Genomic DNA, 21,389 nt, shown 5'->3' with positions numbered 1-21,389 from the left:
AGCTCATCGTGCGATTTGTGCCAAAATTGTAATTTTGGTAATATTTTTTATTACTTACATTATTTAATTTTTAATTAATCATTAGCGATGTTAGGGTAACGTCGGACAGCTTTTACACCCTCAATACCTCCTGTAAAAGAGGTGTTAAAACTGTTGAGATTTATTATTGTATTAACAATTTAAATATAGAAATTATTCAAATATTTATGTGTTATTTATTTGATACCTCTGTATTTCTTCTTTCGGTATTTATTATTAGTATTAACACTACCGTTGAAAAATTTCGCTACGCCACCTGATGTTTACGTAAGTTGTAAAGTAGCTTTCTCTAGACTACAGAAACTGTAACTGTGATCATCAACATTTCAGCCAAAGGACGTTCACAATATTAAAATTCACTCTAAATAATCATGCTACATATTTAACAACTATATATTGAACAAATACTTGTAAAAAAATTCTATTACACTAAAAGATTTTTAAGTCATAATAAGGATTGGTAATGAATTATTCGTATCACTATTAAAAATATTGTAAAACAGAACACGTTTACAAAACCGTCCGAGTTTGTTGTGGACTCTTTACAAATCAGGTTTCATTTGGAACCCTCGGAGCTTTAAGTTAAAGTTCGCACCGACAACTTATTAGCGATTCTATATCGAATTGAGCTCTTCCAACATTCTTATCATGATGTATACAAATAGTCTACAGTGACCCCATGTAAGTAGCAATATGAATAAATAAATATATATATATTATTGCATTGATGATCATCGCCAACCGGTCCAAGCCTCCATCATCTAAATATGTCGTCTTCAAGTCGTAGTGTAACTCGTAATGAAACTTAAATGAATGAAAAATTATTAAAAAAACTATAGAAACATAGTTTTATCATTCTTAACATACGATTTTTTTCATATAAATTTTATAAAAGATGTAAATAGATAATTACCAAGGAGTGAAGATTTCAACAGTCATCAATACTAAACATTATAAATGTTTGGAGGAAATAAAACATCGATATAAAATATACATAATATATTATTTAATTCAGCGTACAATGTAGCCACGTGGGTAGTTTAAACGTTTACACCTAGTCAACATACGTATATATAACGCAACACTTACCACATAGTTTACAGACAACACATACAAAACGGCTAACAACTACAGAAAATGAATACTACATGAGATACCGGCAGTAAATTACAGAAATAAGGACTGCCGGGAATATAAGTTAGTGGAATAACATTAGCGAGTTTGTATAGTTAATGGAATGATTATTTAATTTTAATTATTTATTACATCAGTTTACATAAAAGAGATTTCGGAGCTACAGCCCTTTACAGCTTTTACAATCTCATCGAACTTCTGTCAGATCCGCGAGTTCGAACGAAGATTTTCTAAAAATATTACACCAATCAACTACAACTAACATATTAGTAACAGATATATCGAATACAAGTTTTAAAATTTACATATATAGAAAAATATAGGCCTGACAATTATGAACCACAAAGATAACAAGATTAATTGAATAGCCAATTCTGTAAGTAAATTTTAAGTTATAGCACAGGGGCGAACAAGCGCCTTGACAGTCCGAGCAATTATTCTAAATTTAAAAAGTTTCGCGAGTGAGAATTAAATACGTATTTAAAAATATAAATAATTTATAAAGTATGCGAGAAATTGAACAAAAATTTTTATTTTTTTGAAAATATTTAAATAAAATTAAGAAATATGTTAAGTAATATTCCAAATATTCTATATAAATAAAATTAACATTATTTTTTTATAATTGTTTAAAATTTATAACATTTTGGTGACAGTGAATATTTACATGGTAATTTAAAAAATTTAAAGTGAAAAAAAAATGGTTAACATAAGTATGTTGTTCCGAATATTGAAAAATCGTTCAAAGAGACCCATGTGGCCCGCAAGCTACAGATTGGCCCACCTGTTATAGCAGGTAATTTGACAAAATAATTTAGTAGTTGTTATTGTCAAATATCCTCAATTTCATCGACTATACTACTAGCCTCAACGTGAAATTAATTTTATTAACCAAAATAATTTACCAGCCTCGCTAGTCTTTAGCAGTGGTCCGTACAGACTGATAAATATAACTTTCTTAATCTATCATCATTCTAAATTAATAAATATATATATTAAGACTAGAGTAAAAATATTCCTCAAGAAATAATCTTAATATCTAAATGAAAAGCGCAAGATTCGTTATCAGGTACCAAATTAATTCGAAAGCCAAAGAGAGCAATAATATGTAAATTAAAATAAAATAAAATCGGTTTCAAATTAGTTTTTTCGAGATATTTTTAAATTAAATATTAGGATATACATAATGTATATCATCTTGGCACAATCAAAGCTAATTAACTTACTAATACAAAATAAAATATTTTATTTACTACACAAAATTGAGATCAAAATATACATTCTTTTATTTCAGATAATCACATTATCTAAAATGTATTAAACAGATCTTTTAGTGCAGAGGGCGGCAAACTTAATGTGAAACCTTAACCAAAAGATGGAATACGACACTGAGTTTTTCAGTGGTGATTTTGAAAAGGTAAACTCTTATAGAATATGTGATATAAATTAAAATTTAGGTTAAATTTAGGTCATTAGGTTAAAAGTATAATCCCCAATATTCAGCTTACCTTAGTTAAAAAGAAGTAAGTTTGACTTCTTCAACACACACATTAAATACCAAAATAACTCAGGTGGACCCCCGGGAATACCCGAAATTCAAACCCTCAACGATGGCATGACAAAAAAATTGTCATTCCATTGTCTACAAAAATGTATATGCTTTCGATAATAAAGAACTAAAATGTTGGCCCAACCTTACATATCAATGCAGGCAGATATTTTAAGATATTTTAATTTAAACGTCAACAAACAGTATTCGAAAAACTTGCATATCCTATATTCAGGGGGTCCACCGAAACCAGCTAATTTTGAAAGTGTTCTATGAGATAATAAAGCATGAACCTCTGCATTAAGCAAATGTTATAAAACTGTTTTCTTTTAATTTTTATTGTACGAGTCTAGTTTCTTTATCTGTAATGTTGTAACATTTCGGGAGAGAGCTGAAGTCTTCAAAAAACATAAATATATTTTGCCGTCCCCTAGTTTTGCGAAAGATATCGAAATATACCATTATACTTTAATAGTATATCGCAATGAACATTTTAACAGCGAACACAAGCAATCTGTTAATGCAAGCTTGATATGCTGACGTTTAATACTGTCATAGTCTATTACACTAGAAGACAGATCCAAAATGTATTTTTAACACGAAAATATTTAAGATATCAATGTACACAATATATAAAATAAACATACGTACGCTTTACTAACGTACATAAAGTTTTTCAATAGTCCGAGAATCAGAGAGGGCTGGATCTTCATTATATTATTTTGTAAAAGTTCCGCAGCGTATGTTTCTAATACGAAGAAAAGGTGGCCGACTATAAAGTTCGACGTAACGCAAGTGGTTAAACTTAAAGATTTTCATTTTTTACTTTACGATAACAATTAGAGGATATTTCTTTAGTAGCAAGATAGTTTTGGCCATTCTAAACCATTGCTAGAACGTTGAAACCTGTTCCCTTTCAAATCCATTAAGAGTCAAACTTCACAGTCGAGCATCACTTTTACTATTGGCAGCATACACCGAGAAACTTTCAGCTTTTATGGAATAACAAAGATTTACCGCTTTTAGGCCTATGCGCTAAATATATTGTCCACTATATTATATAACCAGATCATTAGGAATGTATTAAAATATCAAAAATGTCACTTATCTTTGGAATACGTTAAGTATCATAAAATAATAAAGTAATAAAGGTATTTATGGAGGGGTCAGGATATTTTATAATAAATATTATTTTAAAATTCCTATATTGATAACAGCATATATTAGTATAACAAGGAAAAATAAAAAGTTGTCGAAAAAGGAGAAGGTATTACTAAAATACAATCTTAATCATAAATGCAGATTAAATTAATATCCTAGCCCCTATTAAGTGTTAAATGTAACAGACAAATGTTTGTGCTATTTTTAATGATAACGTTTGATCTCCGGGAAAACTTCGAGGAGAACCAGCTCAAATATTTCCTGTAAAAAGTAATTATTCGTTACAAACACATGTTTTACATAACTTACCACGATCTGTAACAAAGTGTAGTTATAATTACCTTTACTAATGTTATGTTCAGTATCCACTTTAAAAATGAATATTTCGTACCAAACGAGAACAGGTTGATAAGTCGCTGAACACAACTTAAGTAATTAGTGAAAAATTAAATATCATTTTATATGATAAAGTAAAAATCATTATACAATTATAAGTTATCTGAAAATTCTAAGCACATCCAGGTAAACAATACAAAGTAAAACCATAATTTACATTTTTTACTTTTTGTAAATAAAATTATAAAAAAAAAACATAAAAAATTGTTCGTATTACAATTTTACTAACGCGTTTCCTTTTTTTTTAAAACGTAACCTTTTTAATGACATTAAAATTAGCCAGAAACAAGTTATTTAGTCGAAGTGATTTTATTACAAGTTCATACACACTATTTGCGAAAAGAGTCCAAATCGTTGTCTTTGAAGAAACATGAATGTTTATGTATGATTTGTTGTTGTTATGATTTAATCTCGGTAAGCAAATTTTTAAAATTGAGTGATTAAAAATATAAGATTTTTTTTAATAATATTGCTACAGCCACAGAGAACAGTTTTTTGTTTCACATTTATTTTAATTTTAATGAGCGTACTTTGTGTATTATTGGACATCGGATCACCTGTCACTTTGATCAATTACCGTTACGAACTATTTCGAAGACCGTGGAGCGGTTTTAGCGAAGCGTCAACATATACACCTAATTTTAGAACAGAGATCGCGTGATATTTATATGATACTAATGTTAAATTTTGCGGAAGAATGCGCCGGCTCGATGAACACCGCGGCATTACGTTGATACAGACGATATATAACGTCAAGTAACCAAGTTTACAGTTTTAGTGCCTCAAAATATATCTGATACGAAATAAATTTATAATCAAGTGTAAACATCGTATGATAAGAACACGCGATTTTTTTGTATTTTATTGCAATGTCTATTTTGTTTAGTGTTATTGCAAATAATAAGGAAATGATACATAAACACGCCTTCTGCAGTGGAAATTTTATGGATATCGTGAGTGAAGTGTTGGCAAAAATACCGGATAAAGACAATAAGATGACTTATTTGCACGGAAAATATTTATTTAATTACATAATCGAGAATCAATATGTTTATCTGTGTGTGACGGATAAAGTGAGTATATTTATCATTATTTTTGTGCAGTCTTTTTAAAAAGGTCTATATTAAAAATCTAATTTCTATAATACTGTGTAGAATCTTTGTTCAATTGAAATGTCCGTTATCATACCCGTATCATATGATGTAGCAAGAAATTACTGCAGGTTTTATCTATAGATGGCGTTACGATATTTATTAACGTGTTCAAAACATCTAACCTCAATCGTTTACTCTTTTTTTTAGATTATGACTCTGAATTTACTAATTAAATTATCCAAAATATAATTTTTTGTGATTCAAAAATGGAAGAACTGCACACTTTTCCGCCTATATCTTAAAGTAAGAAAGCATGCATATAAACAAAATGTGCCGAATACGAAAATTAAGTCTTGAAAGGACAATGTCAAAATCGAATTCACCTGTTGATTTTTTCGTAATAGTATTTATCTTTCCTTACTTAATTTAAGATTATCTGCAGATTATTAATCCAATATTTTACAGACGCTTATTGAAATACATTAACAGACGGTCATTAAAAAGTCTGTTCATCACACTGATAGATTATAAAAGTATTTTGCATTTTCAACTTTTACCAAACAACCAAATTTGACTCCAATTTTCTCTGATCTCAGGATATAGCAGATTTGTCTCCATTTTCGAGATTTTTTTTTATGATGTCGGTTACCTTAATTTTTGCTCTTAGTTGAACATTGCTAATATTGTCTTTCTTTCGTCATACTTCGTTCCATAACTGTGCCATTTATCGATTTTGTTTCTAAGATATTTTGTCGTAGCCGTAGGAGATGGACGTTATCGCAATACGTATCGTGTACCGCACGCATGCAATTTTTCTTAAGGTTAGATAACTTTAAAGGACCTTCAACCTGGTGTTTACTCTGAATGTATCGCAGTACTATTTTATTTTTGACACAAAAATATTTTTTAAGCAGGCATGCCAAAGATCCAGAGCGTTTCTTTTTTTGAATGAAATCAAAAGATTATTCCAATGTAAGATAAAGGAAGATTACTCCAGTATTTTAGCAGAAGAAATGTTGCGGTTCAGTCGGGACTACAATAACGTTAAAATTGAAGCCGGAGAATTAGATGAAATCAATAGGATTGAAGTTGAAAATAGCGGTAAGTTTAGTAACCATTTTTTTAGTGTAAATATTTTATCTTGGACACAGGTAGACAAAAGATCTTATAATGGTCGGCGAAAGACACTGGGTGCAGGTGCTTCCAACTGGTACCAATCCTTGCCATAGTCAGAAAGCGAAATAGCATATCCAGTTTTTATTTCAAATAAGTGCAGGAGACGCTGCTGCCCATCGTTTGTGGCGGTCAATATGCAGCTTGTCGGAAGACGCTGGAATCAGGCTTCTTTTATCCAGTTGCATTGAATATCTATGGGGGAGAACTATGTCCAGCAGTGAACAGTATAGGGTGAAATGAAGTTGATATTATGACAACAAATATTATATATGCGAGGGCTTTAGTTCGTTTAATCGATTTCCCTTTAAACATACAGAGTGATTGGTTAAAAGTCTAAAAGCTTTAAAGGGGCATATATGTATTTAAAGCTTCTATATATATTTACAATCACCTATTAATCACTCCGAAATATTTTACATAAATATATTTATTCTATTGGAATGTGACAGGCCAACAACATGACACCTGTCAGTACAGTCTGCTGGGACAGACAGTAAACGATTAATTTTAATGTGTAGTAATCTGAATTTTAAAAACGCTTTTTCTTACTATCTTATCATTACTTTATTTAATCTTTTATTATTACTTTGTGTAGAGTGTACCATACATTTACCCGACAGTAAATGAACTATGCTTTTTAAAGTTAAATAAAAGTTTAAGGAAGAGAACAGACTTGTTATCAACGATGAAAGAAACGCCATACAGCATACATTTTTTTTAAATATTAATCACTACCCATTTAATTGTACGCACATACTTCAAAATAATATCTTACGCATGAATAGATGTTAATATTATCATTTTAATATAAGTTTGACCAAGTATAAAATAATAATTATACATAGACTTAATAATGGATTGATTATTATTATTTTAGAGGTTATACTCGGTGAGAAAATACTGCTGATCAAAAATGAAGATAACATAGAATTTAGTGTAAGTTTACTCTAATATTATTTTATTTTGTGCAATTTTTCACAAAGTTATCAAAAATGATTTTTAATTTCAGAAAATTTCATATGTGGGAAGACCTCCAGAGAAAATAAACGTGACCGTGGGAAGCACGAATTTGTACGTAATTTTTGGCATAGGTATTATTCTCGCGGTTCTCGTAATGTTAATTTTAGGTCCTGTGACCTTGATAACTGTTATAGCCATAATTTTTGTCATTTCAATGAAACGGAAAAAATAATATACTTCTTGTTAACTGAACATTTTAGTATTATTTCATCCTTAGGGATTTGTGATAAATATAAAAAGAAATGTACAAGTGAATAACAATTAGACATAATTTATAATGATTAAATATTTTTAATAGGTTGTGTAAAAATTTACTAAATTTATCGATAAATAGTTTGTGTATTTGTATACAAAATATTAATTGTTATTGAAATATATTAGGTCCGAGAAATTTTTTTTATGCAAATAGAAGCAGTAACATGTATTCGGTTGTATTATTTACGCTGGCTGGGTTTGATATAATTAAATAGATGAAGAGGATTTTAAAAACGGAATAATAAGAAACGTCACACCATTTTTCTGCCACAAAAATTAGTCAATTAAATGTAGGTAATCTAAACATTTTAGTTTTATTACTTAAAGAAGAAAAGGCGCCGAAGGACACCAAAAAAATTGTGATCTCAGTATTTTACAAAGATTAGGTCAAAATAGTTTGAAGCGTTTTAAGCTGCAGATTTTTCTTATTAAACATTATTTTTACGAGCCGGTTTGGAATTAATGACTTTTTTCAGATTGTCAGTGACATTTACAGGCGACAGATGGCGTTGTACGATGAGTCATTGTGGTGGGTTACTTACGTAAAAGAGCTGCTTATTGTGCGTGTTGTTCTGCAGCGTGTAAAACAATTTATGGGCGCCACGCGCAGCTGCATGGGCGCCCACCAATGACGAGAGTGCGCTCACCACGCTCTCGTTCAGCTGCTGAAGCGCCAACGTGCGCGTGTGCTCTGCCACAAACGAAAATTATTTATTTTTAAAAGATTTATTGACTGGACTTACACACTACATCTGCTCATATATTTTTTTTTCTAGACTCTTGTATAGTGATTCTAAACTAATGAGCCTTTTAAAACCATTCATTTTATTAACTTCTAATTAATCTTATTTTAAGCCAGTGCTTTAACTATTGTATGGTAGGACAGGTGTTATTAGTATCATATTATAGTTATCATAAATCATATAAGAAGTGAATATGTTATAGCTAGTATACTTTATGCCGCGCCAAATTTAGAAATTTTCAGTTAGAAATTGGCCGTGATGTCACTGATCTAATGATTCTTACCTTTTATTATTGCTGTATAAATACTCAGCGGTTTCCAAAAGATATATAGAAACGTAACTTTTTTATTTATACCATGCTACAAATAAATTAACAACTGTCTACATATTTAATCTCTAAATCCTTTGGTCGCATCATAACATGTATACTACATTACCGGTTACATTCATCTTTTTTTGTTTCCTTTTTTGCCAAACGTTCTTATGAAAAAAAATTGCAATTTCCAGTGAAACAAGCATTTGCAAAATCAAGGCAAGTCGCATGGGGGAATTTTTGAGTGTTTAAGGCATCAGTCTCGGAAAACCATGTTTTCACAAGGGCTAGTATCATCGCCTGTTCTCGTGTTGAAAAGCATTAACAATATTTACTTACACATTTATTCATAGTTAAGACAGGACAACGACAGATGGGTTAACTAGTTTAAATAAAGCTTCACCTTTGTCCCTGACATTCCTATTGGAGATGCTCTCACTCAGGACACCACCGGGCCACCAGGATTTGAGAACTATACTAATGTAATAATGTAGCATATGCTCTGAAAATAGCCATGATATTGTTTCCTTTATTTGCCTGCAATAAAAATTCAATATTTAAAATTTATCATGGAAAAATAAAATTATATAATAAAATTAATTTTATTATATAGTAATACTAATTTAGGAAAGGATTTTTTTAAATATCATTACGATATTTATAATTTCTTTTGAATTGAGTGTATCATATATTCAATGACAGTAAATTAGGTATACAATGACCATTTTAAAGCTTTCACATCTATCACACATTCACACCATCATCCTGTGTAAACATAAATATATATAATACTAGCCTGTTTATAGTCCTGCCGTAAGTGATTTGAACAAATGTGACTAAAGTTTTTCTGAGCCATCGAAACACTCCTCGCATGTCAAACACTTCACTCAATAGTGCGTACAGAGGTTCCGCTATACTATCTCTTTCTTCCGCCATTAGACTTGTCCCTGCGAAAGAAAATATTATAAGTGTGACGGTTTGAACTAAATTTATGACGTTATCTCGAAAAATTCATAAATTGAGTAAAGAATTACAAAGCTATATGTATTAACGCAATCCGGAGCGTTAGTGCTTCAAAGGGCGTTGGAAAATCATTATTTTTAAAGTGAACTAATTTATAATAAAGTGTAGTGATTATATATGAAACGATTATAATATGTTAATTTCACTTATTAAACAATTGTTCTTCGACCTTTCAAACTATAAAACAACCATGTTTAATATTGACAATTATGTTAAAATCCATTTATTCGACATTGGAATTTTTAACAAGACTAATTAATTAATCGTCAACTTTCTTTTTAACTTCTTTTGATTCTACTCTGATTCGCAAGGTATTATATACTTGTGGAGAAGGACCAGCAAGAAACTCCATAGCACATCTTTTAAACAAATGTTTTACGACGTTTTAAGAGATATAGCTTAAATTAAAACAAAATAATCAAGCGAAATCATTGCCAAGGATTCTTGTCAATACATTTGAACAAGTTTTTCATCATGTATATTTTACCTCTCATTGAAGTGGTCATATTTTTAGTGGAAGAGTCCGCGCCGTTTCCGTCTAAATATAGCGACATCTCGTCTTCGTCGGCCGACAGATGCGTGAACATCTCCTTTTCCTGTGACGATCGATTCGTGGCATCACTGCTTGTGCTACTGACAATCAATTTTAATTAATTTATTCAATATAAATTTAATATTCGCAAATAAAAATTCAATTAGTACGTATAAAGTGAAATAAGAGACCAAACTAGAATCAAATGGCGTTGCATCCGTATATTAACAGAAAATACTAATTATTTAATTGTTGAAATCTATGCAAAAGTTTAATGTAACTTGGCTAGGTTTATTTGTTTGTTCTGAAATCCTTCACGGTTGACAATATACATATAAACGAATATGAACATTAACAGATACAGTTCGCCAAAAATAACGTACATATTATTATTAAATCAAATTATGTTAAGTCATATAATGTTAAGACATACATGTTAAGACATACAAACAACACAGAGGATAGATTATTATGAAAGTTTATACGGAATGTATTAGTAGGTGTACAGGCTTTTAATTTTTGATTATTTAACTTTGTTGAAGATATTTAGCACTGGTAAGAAAAAATATTTACCAGTATTTATTTTCATTAATTTTAGTTAATATGGCCCTTGGTGCCATCTATACATACCTTTTAAATAACGTAGAGAAAGAGAATTTATTCTTCTTTGGTAAATCTCCCTGTTTTAAATATTCTGAACTAGGATTAAGGAATGTATATAAAGCTTCGCTTTGGTTAAGTCGGTCGTCTTCTAACACAAACTGGAAAAACATTGGAATTGTCACAACTATAGTATATGCAAACCCTAATTATAGTTCTCCGGTTTTTAGTGCAGAGATAGCGAGCCTATGATACGCATCTTAAAAGATATAAATATTAAATGTTTCTCTCATAACAGCTAGAATTATTATTAATGTATATAATAATTTTCGTAACGATAATTAATTATGTAAATTTATAATAAGAAGTCATGTAGACAATGACATTACATTTAAATGTATTGTTCTTGTTTTTAAATTGTATATAACCTAGGTTAAAACTTTTTAAATTACCTTTATTATTTCTTTAGGTTTCAAAATTTTATATGTGGTTGTAATTATTCGCATTTGTTAACATTGCAACATTGAGTCTACGAACTGTCAGAAAGAAATATGAATTTTTTTTTAATTACCCACATAAAATTAAACAAAAATGTTTTAAAAGCATCATTCCTTAACTTGTTTAACGTAAATGTAAAATATCGATTTCATAATTTTGGTTTTCGTATTTTAAATGCAATCTAACACTTACATAAAGTATAAATATACATACTTTTATCCGACATGCTAAGAAAATTATGTCACAATTTTTCATTATTTTGACACCCCGAGTTCACCATCATTGTTCATGTAGTGCACTTTTTGCAAGAAGCTTTCGAGATACATTCTCTTTATATGTATTCGCCGCTAAATATTACCAATCATTGTCAGTTGATTGTGTTGAAATATATACTAAGTTTAGTCTAACAGTAAGTTGTAAAAGTATCAATAACACTTGATCTTTATTTCTCGTTCAGCAAACTGGGCTGACCTGAACGTTATAAAAACAATTGCCAGATCAAAACTATTTTGGAGAAATTCAATATGCCGATATCAAGACGATAAACAACCAAGCGAATACTCACTTCCAAGTACTTTTGTATTAATATCTTCGCTTTTTCCAAAGAGTTCCGGTCATTCTTTCCAAAAAGAAATTTAAATGAATTGGATGGTAGTTCCAAGTTTTTGAGTTCCGAACACATGGGCCTTAATTTTCTGTGTAATTCCTGTAAATAACCGATATATATTAAAATTTATTACGATTTAAAAATATTAAAATTTTATTCAAGTTTTATTTTTTAATAAATTTTATTTCAAATAGTTAATTCTGGACGTATAAGTTGTTAATATTTTTTATGTAATAGAGTGAGAAATATTATGAATAGACAACGGAGGGCCAGATATATTACTGAAATAATGGAGTCGGCTTCAACAAGTTACATATATACAAATTAGTGTAACACACTACATTCGTCTCTATCTCACTCTTCTATTCGTGGTGCGAAGATTTTTTCCTAACAATGGTGTTTTTCATATAAGCTGTCACTTCAACTTTAGCATGAGTAAAGCGTCTGTCCCCCCTACAAAACGTTGGGGCCGAAAAATTCTTGAGTTGCAACCGTGAGGCGATACAAGCGGTGAGGGTATGCCCCCCACTAGGCGAACCAATGACACAGTCAAAATTTATTCATGTTTAATAACGACTAGGATCTCTTTTATCTCAGGACTGTATGGACTGGTAAGTATTGAGTCAGCTGTATGTAACTGGCAAGCGCAGCATAGGAGTTCTACCTTCGATGTGAATAGATGACCTTAAAGCCATCGGAAGTGGCTGCGTGTATGTCGCTTCTAAGTGGTATTATTGAAAACCTATGGAGAGTCCTATGCGTAATAGCGAACACCCTATTGCTAAAATTATTATGAATGATAATGCCAAAATAATTTACTTAATTCAATTAAAAGGTTACATTCTGTTGATCTTACAGTGAGAGCATATATATTCTTTTTATACCACAATACTGTCAATAAGCTCGATTTAAAAAAATAACAATGAGGTAAAATAATGATGATCTATGTCAACCAAATACCTGGAACTCGTTAAGTGTTCTGAGCAACACCCATCCAGTTGATATTTGTTCTGGTCTTTCTTCGTCTCCTGTAGGTTCCTGCTCCGCCATATGCACGACGATTACAAATTGCGGAGGCTTTGATTCGTCTATAACCTGCACATTTTTAATAGAATATACCGTTTAATATTTTAATTCGTAATAACTTTACCAATATTGTCGTGAGGTGTGATTTACACAATAATATTCAGAATGCTTCTTTTGCTGAATTTGAAAAATTGTCAACGTATGTATGTGTGCTAAGGGTTTCTACACAGTAAATGCCTTCAAAGAAGATAGCACACCCTGGGAATTAGGTATTCGCCTCTAGGCTATTCTATTTCTACTTTTATTATTAATTTATTTATTATATTTTATTATCATTATGATTATTTTTTATTATTATATATGAATGTCCCTATTCTCCAGTTTTAGGGCACATATCATCACTAAAAACAGGAAACTATACCAAATTTAATGAGAAGGCTGTTTAAACTATTTCAAAAATAATTAAGTGTATGAAAAAGCTACGAAAAATTTACTTAATAGTGTCACTCAATTAATTTCCTAACCTTTAATTTTGTTAATAAAATAAAGACAACAAAACCGATAACCATTGGGGCTAAAAGATTCTCGAGTGGCCACAACGAATCAGTAGGCGCGGCGTGGGTAGGTTTCCCACGCGAGGCGACTCTGGAGTAAGTCCTGTGATGATAACTATGAGAAAAAAAAAACAGGAAAACAAAGGGTATATTAAATAGTTCACCTCGGCGCTGTGCACGGACGCACGCCATCTACCTAAATGCTCAGCCCAAGTATCAGTTCTAGCCAGATGTGCCTCCAATCGCATTTGCTCTCCTGCCAGTCTCTCCACTTCGTTGGCCAACATCGCCAAAGCTGGCGACTCTGGTTTTAAAGACGCCCGTAGCGCTGCTAAAGCCTATAAGATATTAATATTAAAAAACATTCGCCCCAAGTCATATAAATAAAATTAGAAAACCAAAATGTTTTTTTTTTTTATAATGAATAATTTATTGGTTTAATCTTAATAATAAACAACATAAATAACACTCCAGCGGATTGACAAGTTGAAGTGACGGCCGCTGGGGTCTTTAGCTTCCGGAGTACAGACCATAGACGAGAAAGTGCACCGCGGGTCTTCCAACCAAGACATTGTTAACATTGTAGATGCTCAATGCAGGCCACTAGTAACCGGTCTTTTTGAAAATCTATGACGAAGGCCTATGTCCAACGGTGGACTTCTTACGACTGAAATGATGATGATAATGAATAAACAATGATAACTTACAAAAGAAAATTTTCTATTATACACATTGCTAGACTAGTAATAAAGAGGTTTTTAATACTTGATAGAACACAATATATTTATTTCCACATTCCATCGCTACACGCTTGTTAACGTGTTCATTGTCAATGGCAGCAAAGTTTTAATTTACTCTATGGTGTTTGAATTGTGAGTAAAAATGGTTTTACTGTTTTCCTCGAAATTTTCCTACGTAAAAACATTCTTGTTTTGATGAAAATTTGAAAAAAGAATAATTATTTGATCAAATCTAATTGTTCCCTATGTATATATATATATATATATATATACCTCAATAACCTAGGCAAAGATTAAACTACTTCGCAGCCAGACAACACACCGCCTTTCTTAACAGTAAATACAGATTTCATATACGAAATACTGCCATGAAATGCATTCTGCGTTCAATATTACATTTTTAGATTTTCATTCAGCACTACTTACTTGAGTGCCAACGTTTTATTTATAGCATTATTAAATCGATATAACAAACGATAGACCTAAGATTATGACAACTCTAACATCTCTCGGGGTCTCCTGAATCTATTCGTTCAATATACTTCACCCAACCGATTTCTCAATCTTGTGAAATATCTGTGTTATATACGAGTCCACATGAACTTGCTATACCATACCGTATTAGACGAAATGTTATTGTTCCGAATTGCATAATGATTGCTCTAACGACCGTGCTGAAAGGAGTACTAAACGTCGGATATTGTAGCAGAGGTCCAAAAAAAAAGATTACTCTAATAGTCAAACGAATAAAATTAATCACATCGCTGTCGGTCTATCGCCAGTCCAACTCGGCCCGCTTACCGCGAGTTCTTTGGTCTCATTAGTATATAATGTTTTAAAGTACAACTCTCTAAATTCTAAATTTCTTTTTTTAAATTAGCACTAAGGCAAAAATCGATTTTCTTTCACGATCAAATCATATATAATCAATAATACCTGCGTTTTATTATTATGTCTCTCCTGTAGTTGATCTAGTTTTCTTCTAGCATATGTAGAATGTTCCGTCAGGTGTATCGTACCGCCGGCACTCTCGACGGAAGACGCAGTCTCATTCGATAGCTGCCGATCTTCCACCGGTGATCTTTCTGAACTTAATTCTGCAAAATTTCAATAAAATTATCATAATTAAATTTAATTTAAATTAAATACTAAGAATTCCATTTGGGAAGCAGTGAGGATCCATTTAAAAAAAAAGTATCACAGCATACACAAAACACCGTAAACTATCACCTAGTGAGGTGTTATTCATTAAAATCAACTGAAAGTGTACAACTATTTATTTCGTCGTCATTTTAGCCTATATACGCCCACTGCCAGGCTTAGGTCTCCACCAGAGATATCTGAGAGTGGTGATCGCAATGTAGTAATATGGTATGCAGATTATGCTGCTACCCATCCTTTGGAAACTTGTTTGTGAGCAGTGGTAATCCTATATAATTAATCTACAAAGTGTAAATTATGTTTAATCTGTAGAGACAGATAGTAACTATCTGTTGATTGTACTGTCAGGAGTTATTGGCTTGTCACATTTCAAAAGTAAATTAATGTAACATTTCAGAGTGATCTCTTTAAACAGGTTGACTGGAAATGTGTATAAAAGTTTTTAAATCTTTAAAGCTTCTTGCTAAGTAATACATTCATCCCTTTACAGCTTGTAAAATTATCACACCATATAAAAGAACTAAAAATTATCGCATGATATTACCTTTATTAGTTTCTTCTTTGGCAAGGTCGACAATTAAAGCTTTATATTTGTCACTTAAAAGAAATGAGGGATAATACTTTTCTTGAATTGTATCCACTACAGTTTCCTGCACCTCGTAAAATACTTCTGGACCCTTATCGCCTAATAGGAATCCTTCCATTCTTTTTCTAGTATCCTGTAAAGAAACAAAAGTAAAAAAAAATTGTTTAATCAATTCCCCTTATTTTTGTATTTCATAACTGTTCTTGTGGTTACTACTACAATTCCTAATATTAATAAAAAAACTCCTTAAAATTATTTACTTAATTATTATACATAGAATTAGCAATGTTATAATTTTCACAAATTCTGTATAAGTTGTATTTATTTAGTTGTTTATTGTCAAATCTCTACTCCGAATGCAAGAAATAAATGGTTGTATGTAAAATACAAAATATTTTATGTGGAATGCATTTAACGTCGATAAAGTAGCGCTAGCAGTAACCATTAGTCGAGTCCCGACTGTTTGACGCAGAAAGACGCATCAGTGGACACCGCTTGTTTGAAAAGATAATTAATTATTAAAGAAGAATTAACAAAGAGCCAATATTATTTAAGGTGATGTCATATGTAAGGTTAAATGACGCAGTTGACATACACAAGCAAACTTGAAAGTTTTTGCAAAAGCAATGGACTGTGTACAATAAACGTTAATTGATATAGGTTGAATAATAATTACAAGTTGCATTATGAATATGACTAATGTCCAGTTATTATTTTCTGTCTAGAATCTTCTTTAAACAACAATATCAAATTTATATCTACGGAGGGTTCTTAAGTGGCGACCACGAGGCGGTACACCGCTGGACACCGGAAGCACAACACCGCGAAGCTTACTCCTTGCAGTGGATGACCACGGCTGACATTACGATGACAAATCTGCTATCGTTATAAAAGAAACTATTTAATTAAAAAACAGCATCCATATGTTTATTTACCTTATCTACTTTAATATCTGCGCTGGGTGATCTTATATAAGTGTAAAAAATCTCAGCTCCTAACTGATGCCAACTGCTTCGCGGACTGTGCCGTAACTCCTCAACTGCCATCCAAAATCCAACCAGCCCTTGTGAACACATTGTCTCCAAAAACATAGAGAGATATCGACGACCCGTGACACTTTCCATTACCTTGTGTAGAGGTAGAGTCTGAAAACAAATGTAAGTTAGATGAAATAATAATGACAGTTAAAAAAATTATTAAGTAATTGTGATACATATTATCACAAAAAGGGAAAGGCCTAAAGCAAAACAATATACAGACAACTTTGTTATAGTCCTTTTGTACAAGACGAAAAAACTTTTATAAAAAAATTTATAATATAGTTACAATGAGACAAAACCATATTACCTCTACAAGGTAAAGTATGCATATGAGGATTTGTCTTTTATGTGTAAAAAAATTCACGTACACTAAACTCGACTCCATTAATTCATATAATTATCACTTTCATCATCATTTATATTGATCATAAAAAGAATGGCAGGTGCCATGTGCCAGGTGCAGGATGGATACAAACTATAATACATATTTCCTATAATGCAATGACTGTTCTAAACATACCATGATCTAAAAATAAACGACAACAATATGAGAGGTATTAATTTTTTCAGTTATTTTTCTTTGGTGATCACTTTCACAACAACCTTAAAATATTAGTTAGAGTGATTCATTGCCAAGCTTTATTAGCACTTAATAATTCTTAACATTGCACTTTGTCTATTAACCTTTTGAAATTTACTACATGGTAACTTAGACAAGACAATACACTATGTATCACAAAAAATTATTTGAAGCCTAGAGAAAGGTATAACTTGTACTTCTACAGGAATTGTAACTATAACAGGAAAAATGTGGATTTTTAGATTCATGTATACTAGAGAACTAATAAGTTTACATTTACCTTGCTATCTGATTCCACGGCTGGAAAGGCTCCATCCCAGCCGAGTTTCTTTAAAGCATTTTCACATTCTATCTTAGCAATTGTCAATTGATTTATATACCTCTTGAGTTTCTTTGCATCGGCCAATTGCTGCTTACTTATGTTATGTTGGGTGCTGCTTTTTTCAATCAAATCAACATCGACACCTTTAGCTCTTTTCATGTTTTGTAATGTTGTCGCTTGCATTATTTGTGTGACAATATCATAACTAGAACAAGATTACTCTATGTAAGAATCTAAATAGTCCTATTGAAAATTAGGGAAAACTTTCATCCAGCAGTGGACAATTTACAGCTGAAATGATGATGATATTTGCAAAAAGTGAAGAGCTAACAAATTAAATTTAGTTAAATGTTGATAGCAGTTCTAAATATTTGCGATAAATTCGACTAAAAAATTGACAACACATTCATAAGAGAATATTGATACTTAATACATTTTTACCAAAACAAAATTCAGAAATTAATGTAAAGGAGAAAAGAATCAAACTAGTTTTTTTTTTTAATTTTTGTACATATGTATTCAAGGTAAAATGAAAGTGCAACATGCTAACTGACCGTAACCGCTTAAGTGTGTCGATATTATTGCAGCTGTTAATGAGTCTAATGTAGTCCTCAAATGTTTTAGCGTATTCATGTGTCCGTATCTGCATTGCATCAACTTCTTTCTGAGCTTCCAAATATTGAATAATTTTTTGATTGATGTAATCCGGTTCTGTGATTAAGTCTATTGCAGGGTGCAAAACTGAAATAGCAAACAAATCATTTTTAGTTAAAATAAAGGAGTGTAAACTTAAGGAACCAATTTATTACAATTTTTTAACACAACAATTTATTATATATTTTATATTAAATTGTATAACATGTTTTATATTGCTTACTAGTACTTGCTAGAAAACTCATTTTCGTGCATAGATACATATACATATATAGATATCTTAGAATTTTTTTTTTGTAATTGTACTGTGTGTAAATATAAAGTAAACATACTCTTGCATGCTAAAATCTCTCTTAGCAAATGGGATACTGGAGATTGGGAGTAGCAGCGAGGCATCAAAAACATTATTAGCAATTCACTAATTTGACGAAGGTAGTGCAGTTCTGTCTCACTAGATGTCAAGTGTGGCGCCAGGGCGAACACAGGAGGCTGGTTTAGTTCTAAACTGCAAGTAACAATTGTATTACATTAGATGGTGGTAAAGAACATGCAATTTTTTATAGGCTACAGCTTGGATTCCTCTGTAATGTATTGTATAATATCTAAAGAATGTCAGTGAATATAAAACAGATTTTTTTTCACCAGAACATCTTATTTTTAAAAGCTTTACTGACAGACTGCATTGCCAGAAAATATTAGCCTATCACATTCCATTGCATCTCAATAAAAAACAAATTTAATTAAAATTAATTTGTGATTTTTCTGAATGATCACTTTTATTTATTAATTAAATGTCAAATAAATAAATAATATCTTAATAAACAAATACTAAGAGAAACTAACAGACAGTTTCAATAGTTATTATATTTACCGAAATTTATTAATTTTACTTAGTTTTGATTCTCTATATAGTTTGATTCTTTTTCACTAGAAACTTTTTAATATTTTGCATGAAATTAGTAGACATTTTCAAATCACGGAACCAAGAGAATCTCATCATCATCATCATTAAGTGCAATTCATAATCTTAGTTTAGAATAGAGAATATGAGTAACAATGTCAGTAAAACCAAACTAATAATAAAAATTCTGAGATTTTAAATTTTGAGAATAGAGTCTTCAATAATTAACACTTTGCGTATTAATTATATAGGACTACCACTGCTCACAAACAAGCTTCCAAAAAATGGGCAGATGCATCATCTGCAGACCATAATACCACATTGCAAACACCAGCCTGCAGGCTGCCAAGCTTGGTTTGATCTTTAAGAGAGGCCTATGCTTTTCAGTAGCTATCTATCAGTTGAAACAATGACAATGGCAAATATTTTACTCAATTTATATAAATAAGAGGATAATTCTTACAATTATTTGATAATTTTGTTTTTTATGTTATAATGATTGAGTAGGTTTTGCTATATATTGTGCATATAATAATTAAGAAAAAAATATCGAAGTAACATACGCGCAACTTCTCGCAATTCTTATTCGTTCAAAATGTAGTGTTATTTTGGACACCATATCATTGGCTAACAATTTTTCCGCATCTACCCTCATCAATCTCTCATACAGTGTCTGCACTGCACCCCATATATGTTCCTTAAATTTATCAATGATCGGCTCTGGTTTATGTGACAATTCTTTTAACCAGCGGGTAATGAAATCCCTTATAATATAGTCAATTAAAAGATGCAGTTGACTGTCCACTGTACGTCCAAAAATTACAGCTAAATGTGATTTCCTTTTCGAGTTCACCCAAGAATTTTGGTCTTCCTGTACATAAAAAGATATGAAAATATAAATAAACATTTATTTGTATGAAAACCTTAATTATTATATTTACGATAAATCCACTAATAAAACAATAAAGTTTTAATATTCATTCTTTAGTTATCATTCATAAATAAATTAAAAAAACGATATTCCCTATTTGTTTTCTCATGTGGTTCTATTTGTTTATATTTCATACATACCCTAATTATCTCCTCCAAGAATCTTATATCTTTCTCAGCTTTTTCTGCTAGAAACAATGATGCCTGATGTGGAGAAGAAAGAGCAATATGTCCCCAAAATGTTAACAAAAAAACTGAAGTCACCATAAACACACTAAGTAATGATAAGTAAATGAGACCCCAAGCAAGGGGAAAATACCACAATATAGAAATAGAAACAGGAATTGTAGAGAATAAGATCCATTTCAACATGATTAAAAAGACTTGGTCGTACGAATCTTCTTAAAGAATATTCTTAGTACATTTATATATGGCTAAAAGGTAAACTCCTGTAAATCATTTTAATAGATAAGTTTGTCTCTTTTCTAAGATACATCAATCAGTAACATTTTGTTAATATTTTTTACGATTTGTGACTAGAATAAGATTCAGTATTGATGTTTCTAATTCATATGCCACTTTTGACTTTGACAGTAAGGGAAAAATTGACACCTAGTTTTCTTTGGAAAGATATTATTTTTGTACTATCGACGTGTTATATACATCTTAGTGCTTGCTTGGGTGCACTTATTGAATTGAATCTAATAGAACTAAAACAATTTTTTTTTGTTTTACCATTTAATTTAATGTATTAA

At 30.9% G+C, this 21,389-nt stretch overlaps 2 protein-coding genes across 3 annotated transcripts; one reads left to right on the top strand and one right to left on the bottom strand.

Annotated features, from left to right (window-relative positions):
• Positions 1-4,049: 4,049 nt before the first annotated feature.
• snz (snazarus) lies at positions 4,050-21,006 on the bottom strand. Of its 2 annotated transcripts, none has more exons than XM_068771649.1 (17): positions 20,776-21,006; positions 20,268-20,575; positions 19,136-19,308; positions 18,704-18,890; positions 18,108-18,354; positions 17,143-17,352; positions 16,166-16,340; positions 15,397-15,557; positions 13,885-14,058; positions 13,101-13,235; positions 12,099-12,239; positions 11,066-11,196; positions 10,391-10,533; positions 9,677-9,827; positions 9,284-9,417; positions 8,367-8,515; positions 4,050-4,144 (listed from the first exon to the last, which is right to left on the bottom strand). In XM_068771649.1, the coding sequence occupies exons 1-17, from the start codon at positions 21,004-21,006 to the stop codon at positions 4,088-4,090; spliced, it is 2,907 nt and encodes a 968-aa protein (XP_068627750.1). In that variant the 3' UTR covers positions 4,050-4,087. The 2 variants fall into 2 exon arrangements, with proteins under 2 accessions (XP_068627750.1, XP_068627751.1); XM_068771650.1 differs by having other exon boundaries at positions 10,391-10,536; positions 20,776-20,923.
• LOC137928706 (vesicle-associated membrane protein 7-like) lies at positions 5,135-7,743 on the top strand. Its single transcript, XM_068771651.1, has 4 exons — positions 5,135-5,352; positions 6,288-6,474; positions 7,427-7,485; positions 7,559-7,743. The coding sequence occupies exons 1-4, from the start codon at positions 5,149-5,151 to the stop codon at positions 7,739-7,741; spliced, it is 633 nt and encodes a 210-aa protein (XP_068627752.1). The 5' UTR covers positions 5,135-5,148; the 3' UTR covers positions 7,742-7,743.
• Positions 21,007-21,389: the final 383 nt, after the last annotated feature.

This window comes from Battus philenor, unplaced genomic scaffold (genome assembly GCF_028537555.1).
Source record: "Battus philenor isolate CCGP_79_NKW_IND1 unplaced genomic scaffold, ilBatPhil1.0.hap1 SCAF_4, whole genome shotgun sequence".
NCBI lineage: Eukaryota > Metazoa > Arthropoda > Insecta > Lepidoptera > Papilionidae > Battus > Battus philenor.
The sequence above is the reverse complement of the archived record's forward strand: the minus strand, read 5'-3'. Positions and strand labels throughout refer to the sequence as shown.

Excerpts from the sequence above, each read along its gene's own strand:
- LOC137928706 (XM_068771651.1), top strand. The coding sequence starts at position 5,149 with ATGTCTATTTTGTTTAGTGTTATTGCAAATAATAAGGAAATGATACAT. Across the intron at positions 5,353-6,287 it reads ATCTGTGTGTGACGGATAAA|GCATGCCAAAGATCCAGAGC; the intron begins GTGAGTATATTT and ends TTTTTTAAGCAG. Across the intron at positions 6,475-7,426 it reads GATTGAAGTTGAAAATAGCG|AGGTTATACTCGGTGAGAAA; the intron begins GTAAGTTTAGTA and ends TTATTATTTTAG.
- snz (XM_068771649.1), bottom strand. The coding sequence starts at position 21,006 with ATGTTGAAATGGATCTTATTCTCTACAATTCCTGTTTCTATTTCTATA. Across the intron at positions 14,059-15,396 it reads GACATAATAATAAAACGCAG|GCTTTAGCAGCGCTACGGGC; the intron begins GTATTATTGATT and ends AATATCTTATAG. Across the intron at positions 4,145-8,366 it reads ACAATAAGCAGCTCTTTTAC|GAAATATTTGAGCTGGTTCT; the intron begins GTAAGTAACCCA and ends TACTTTTTACAG.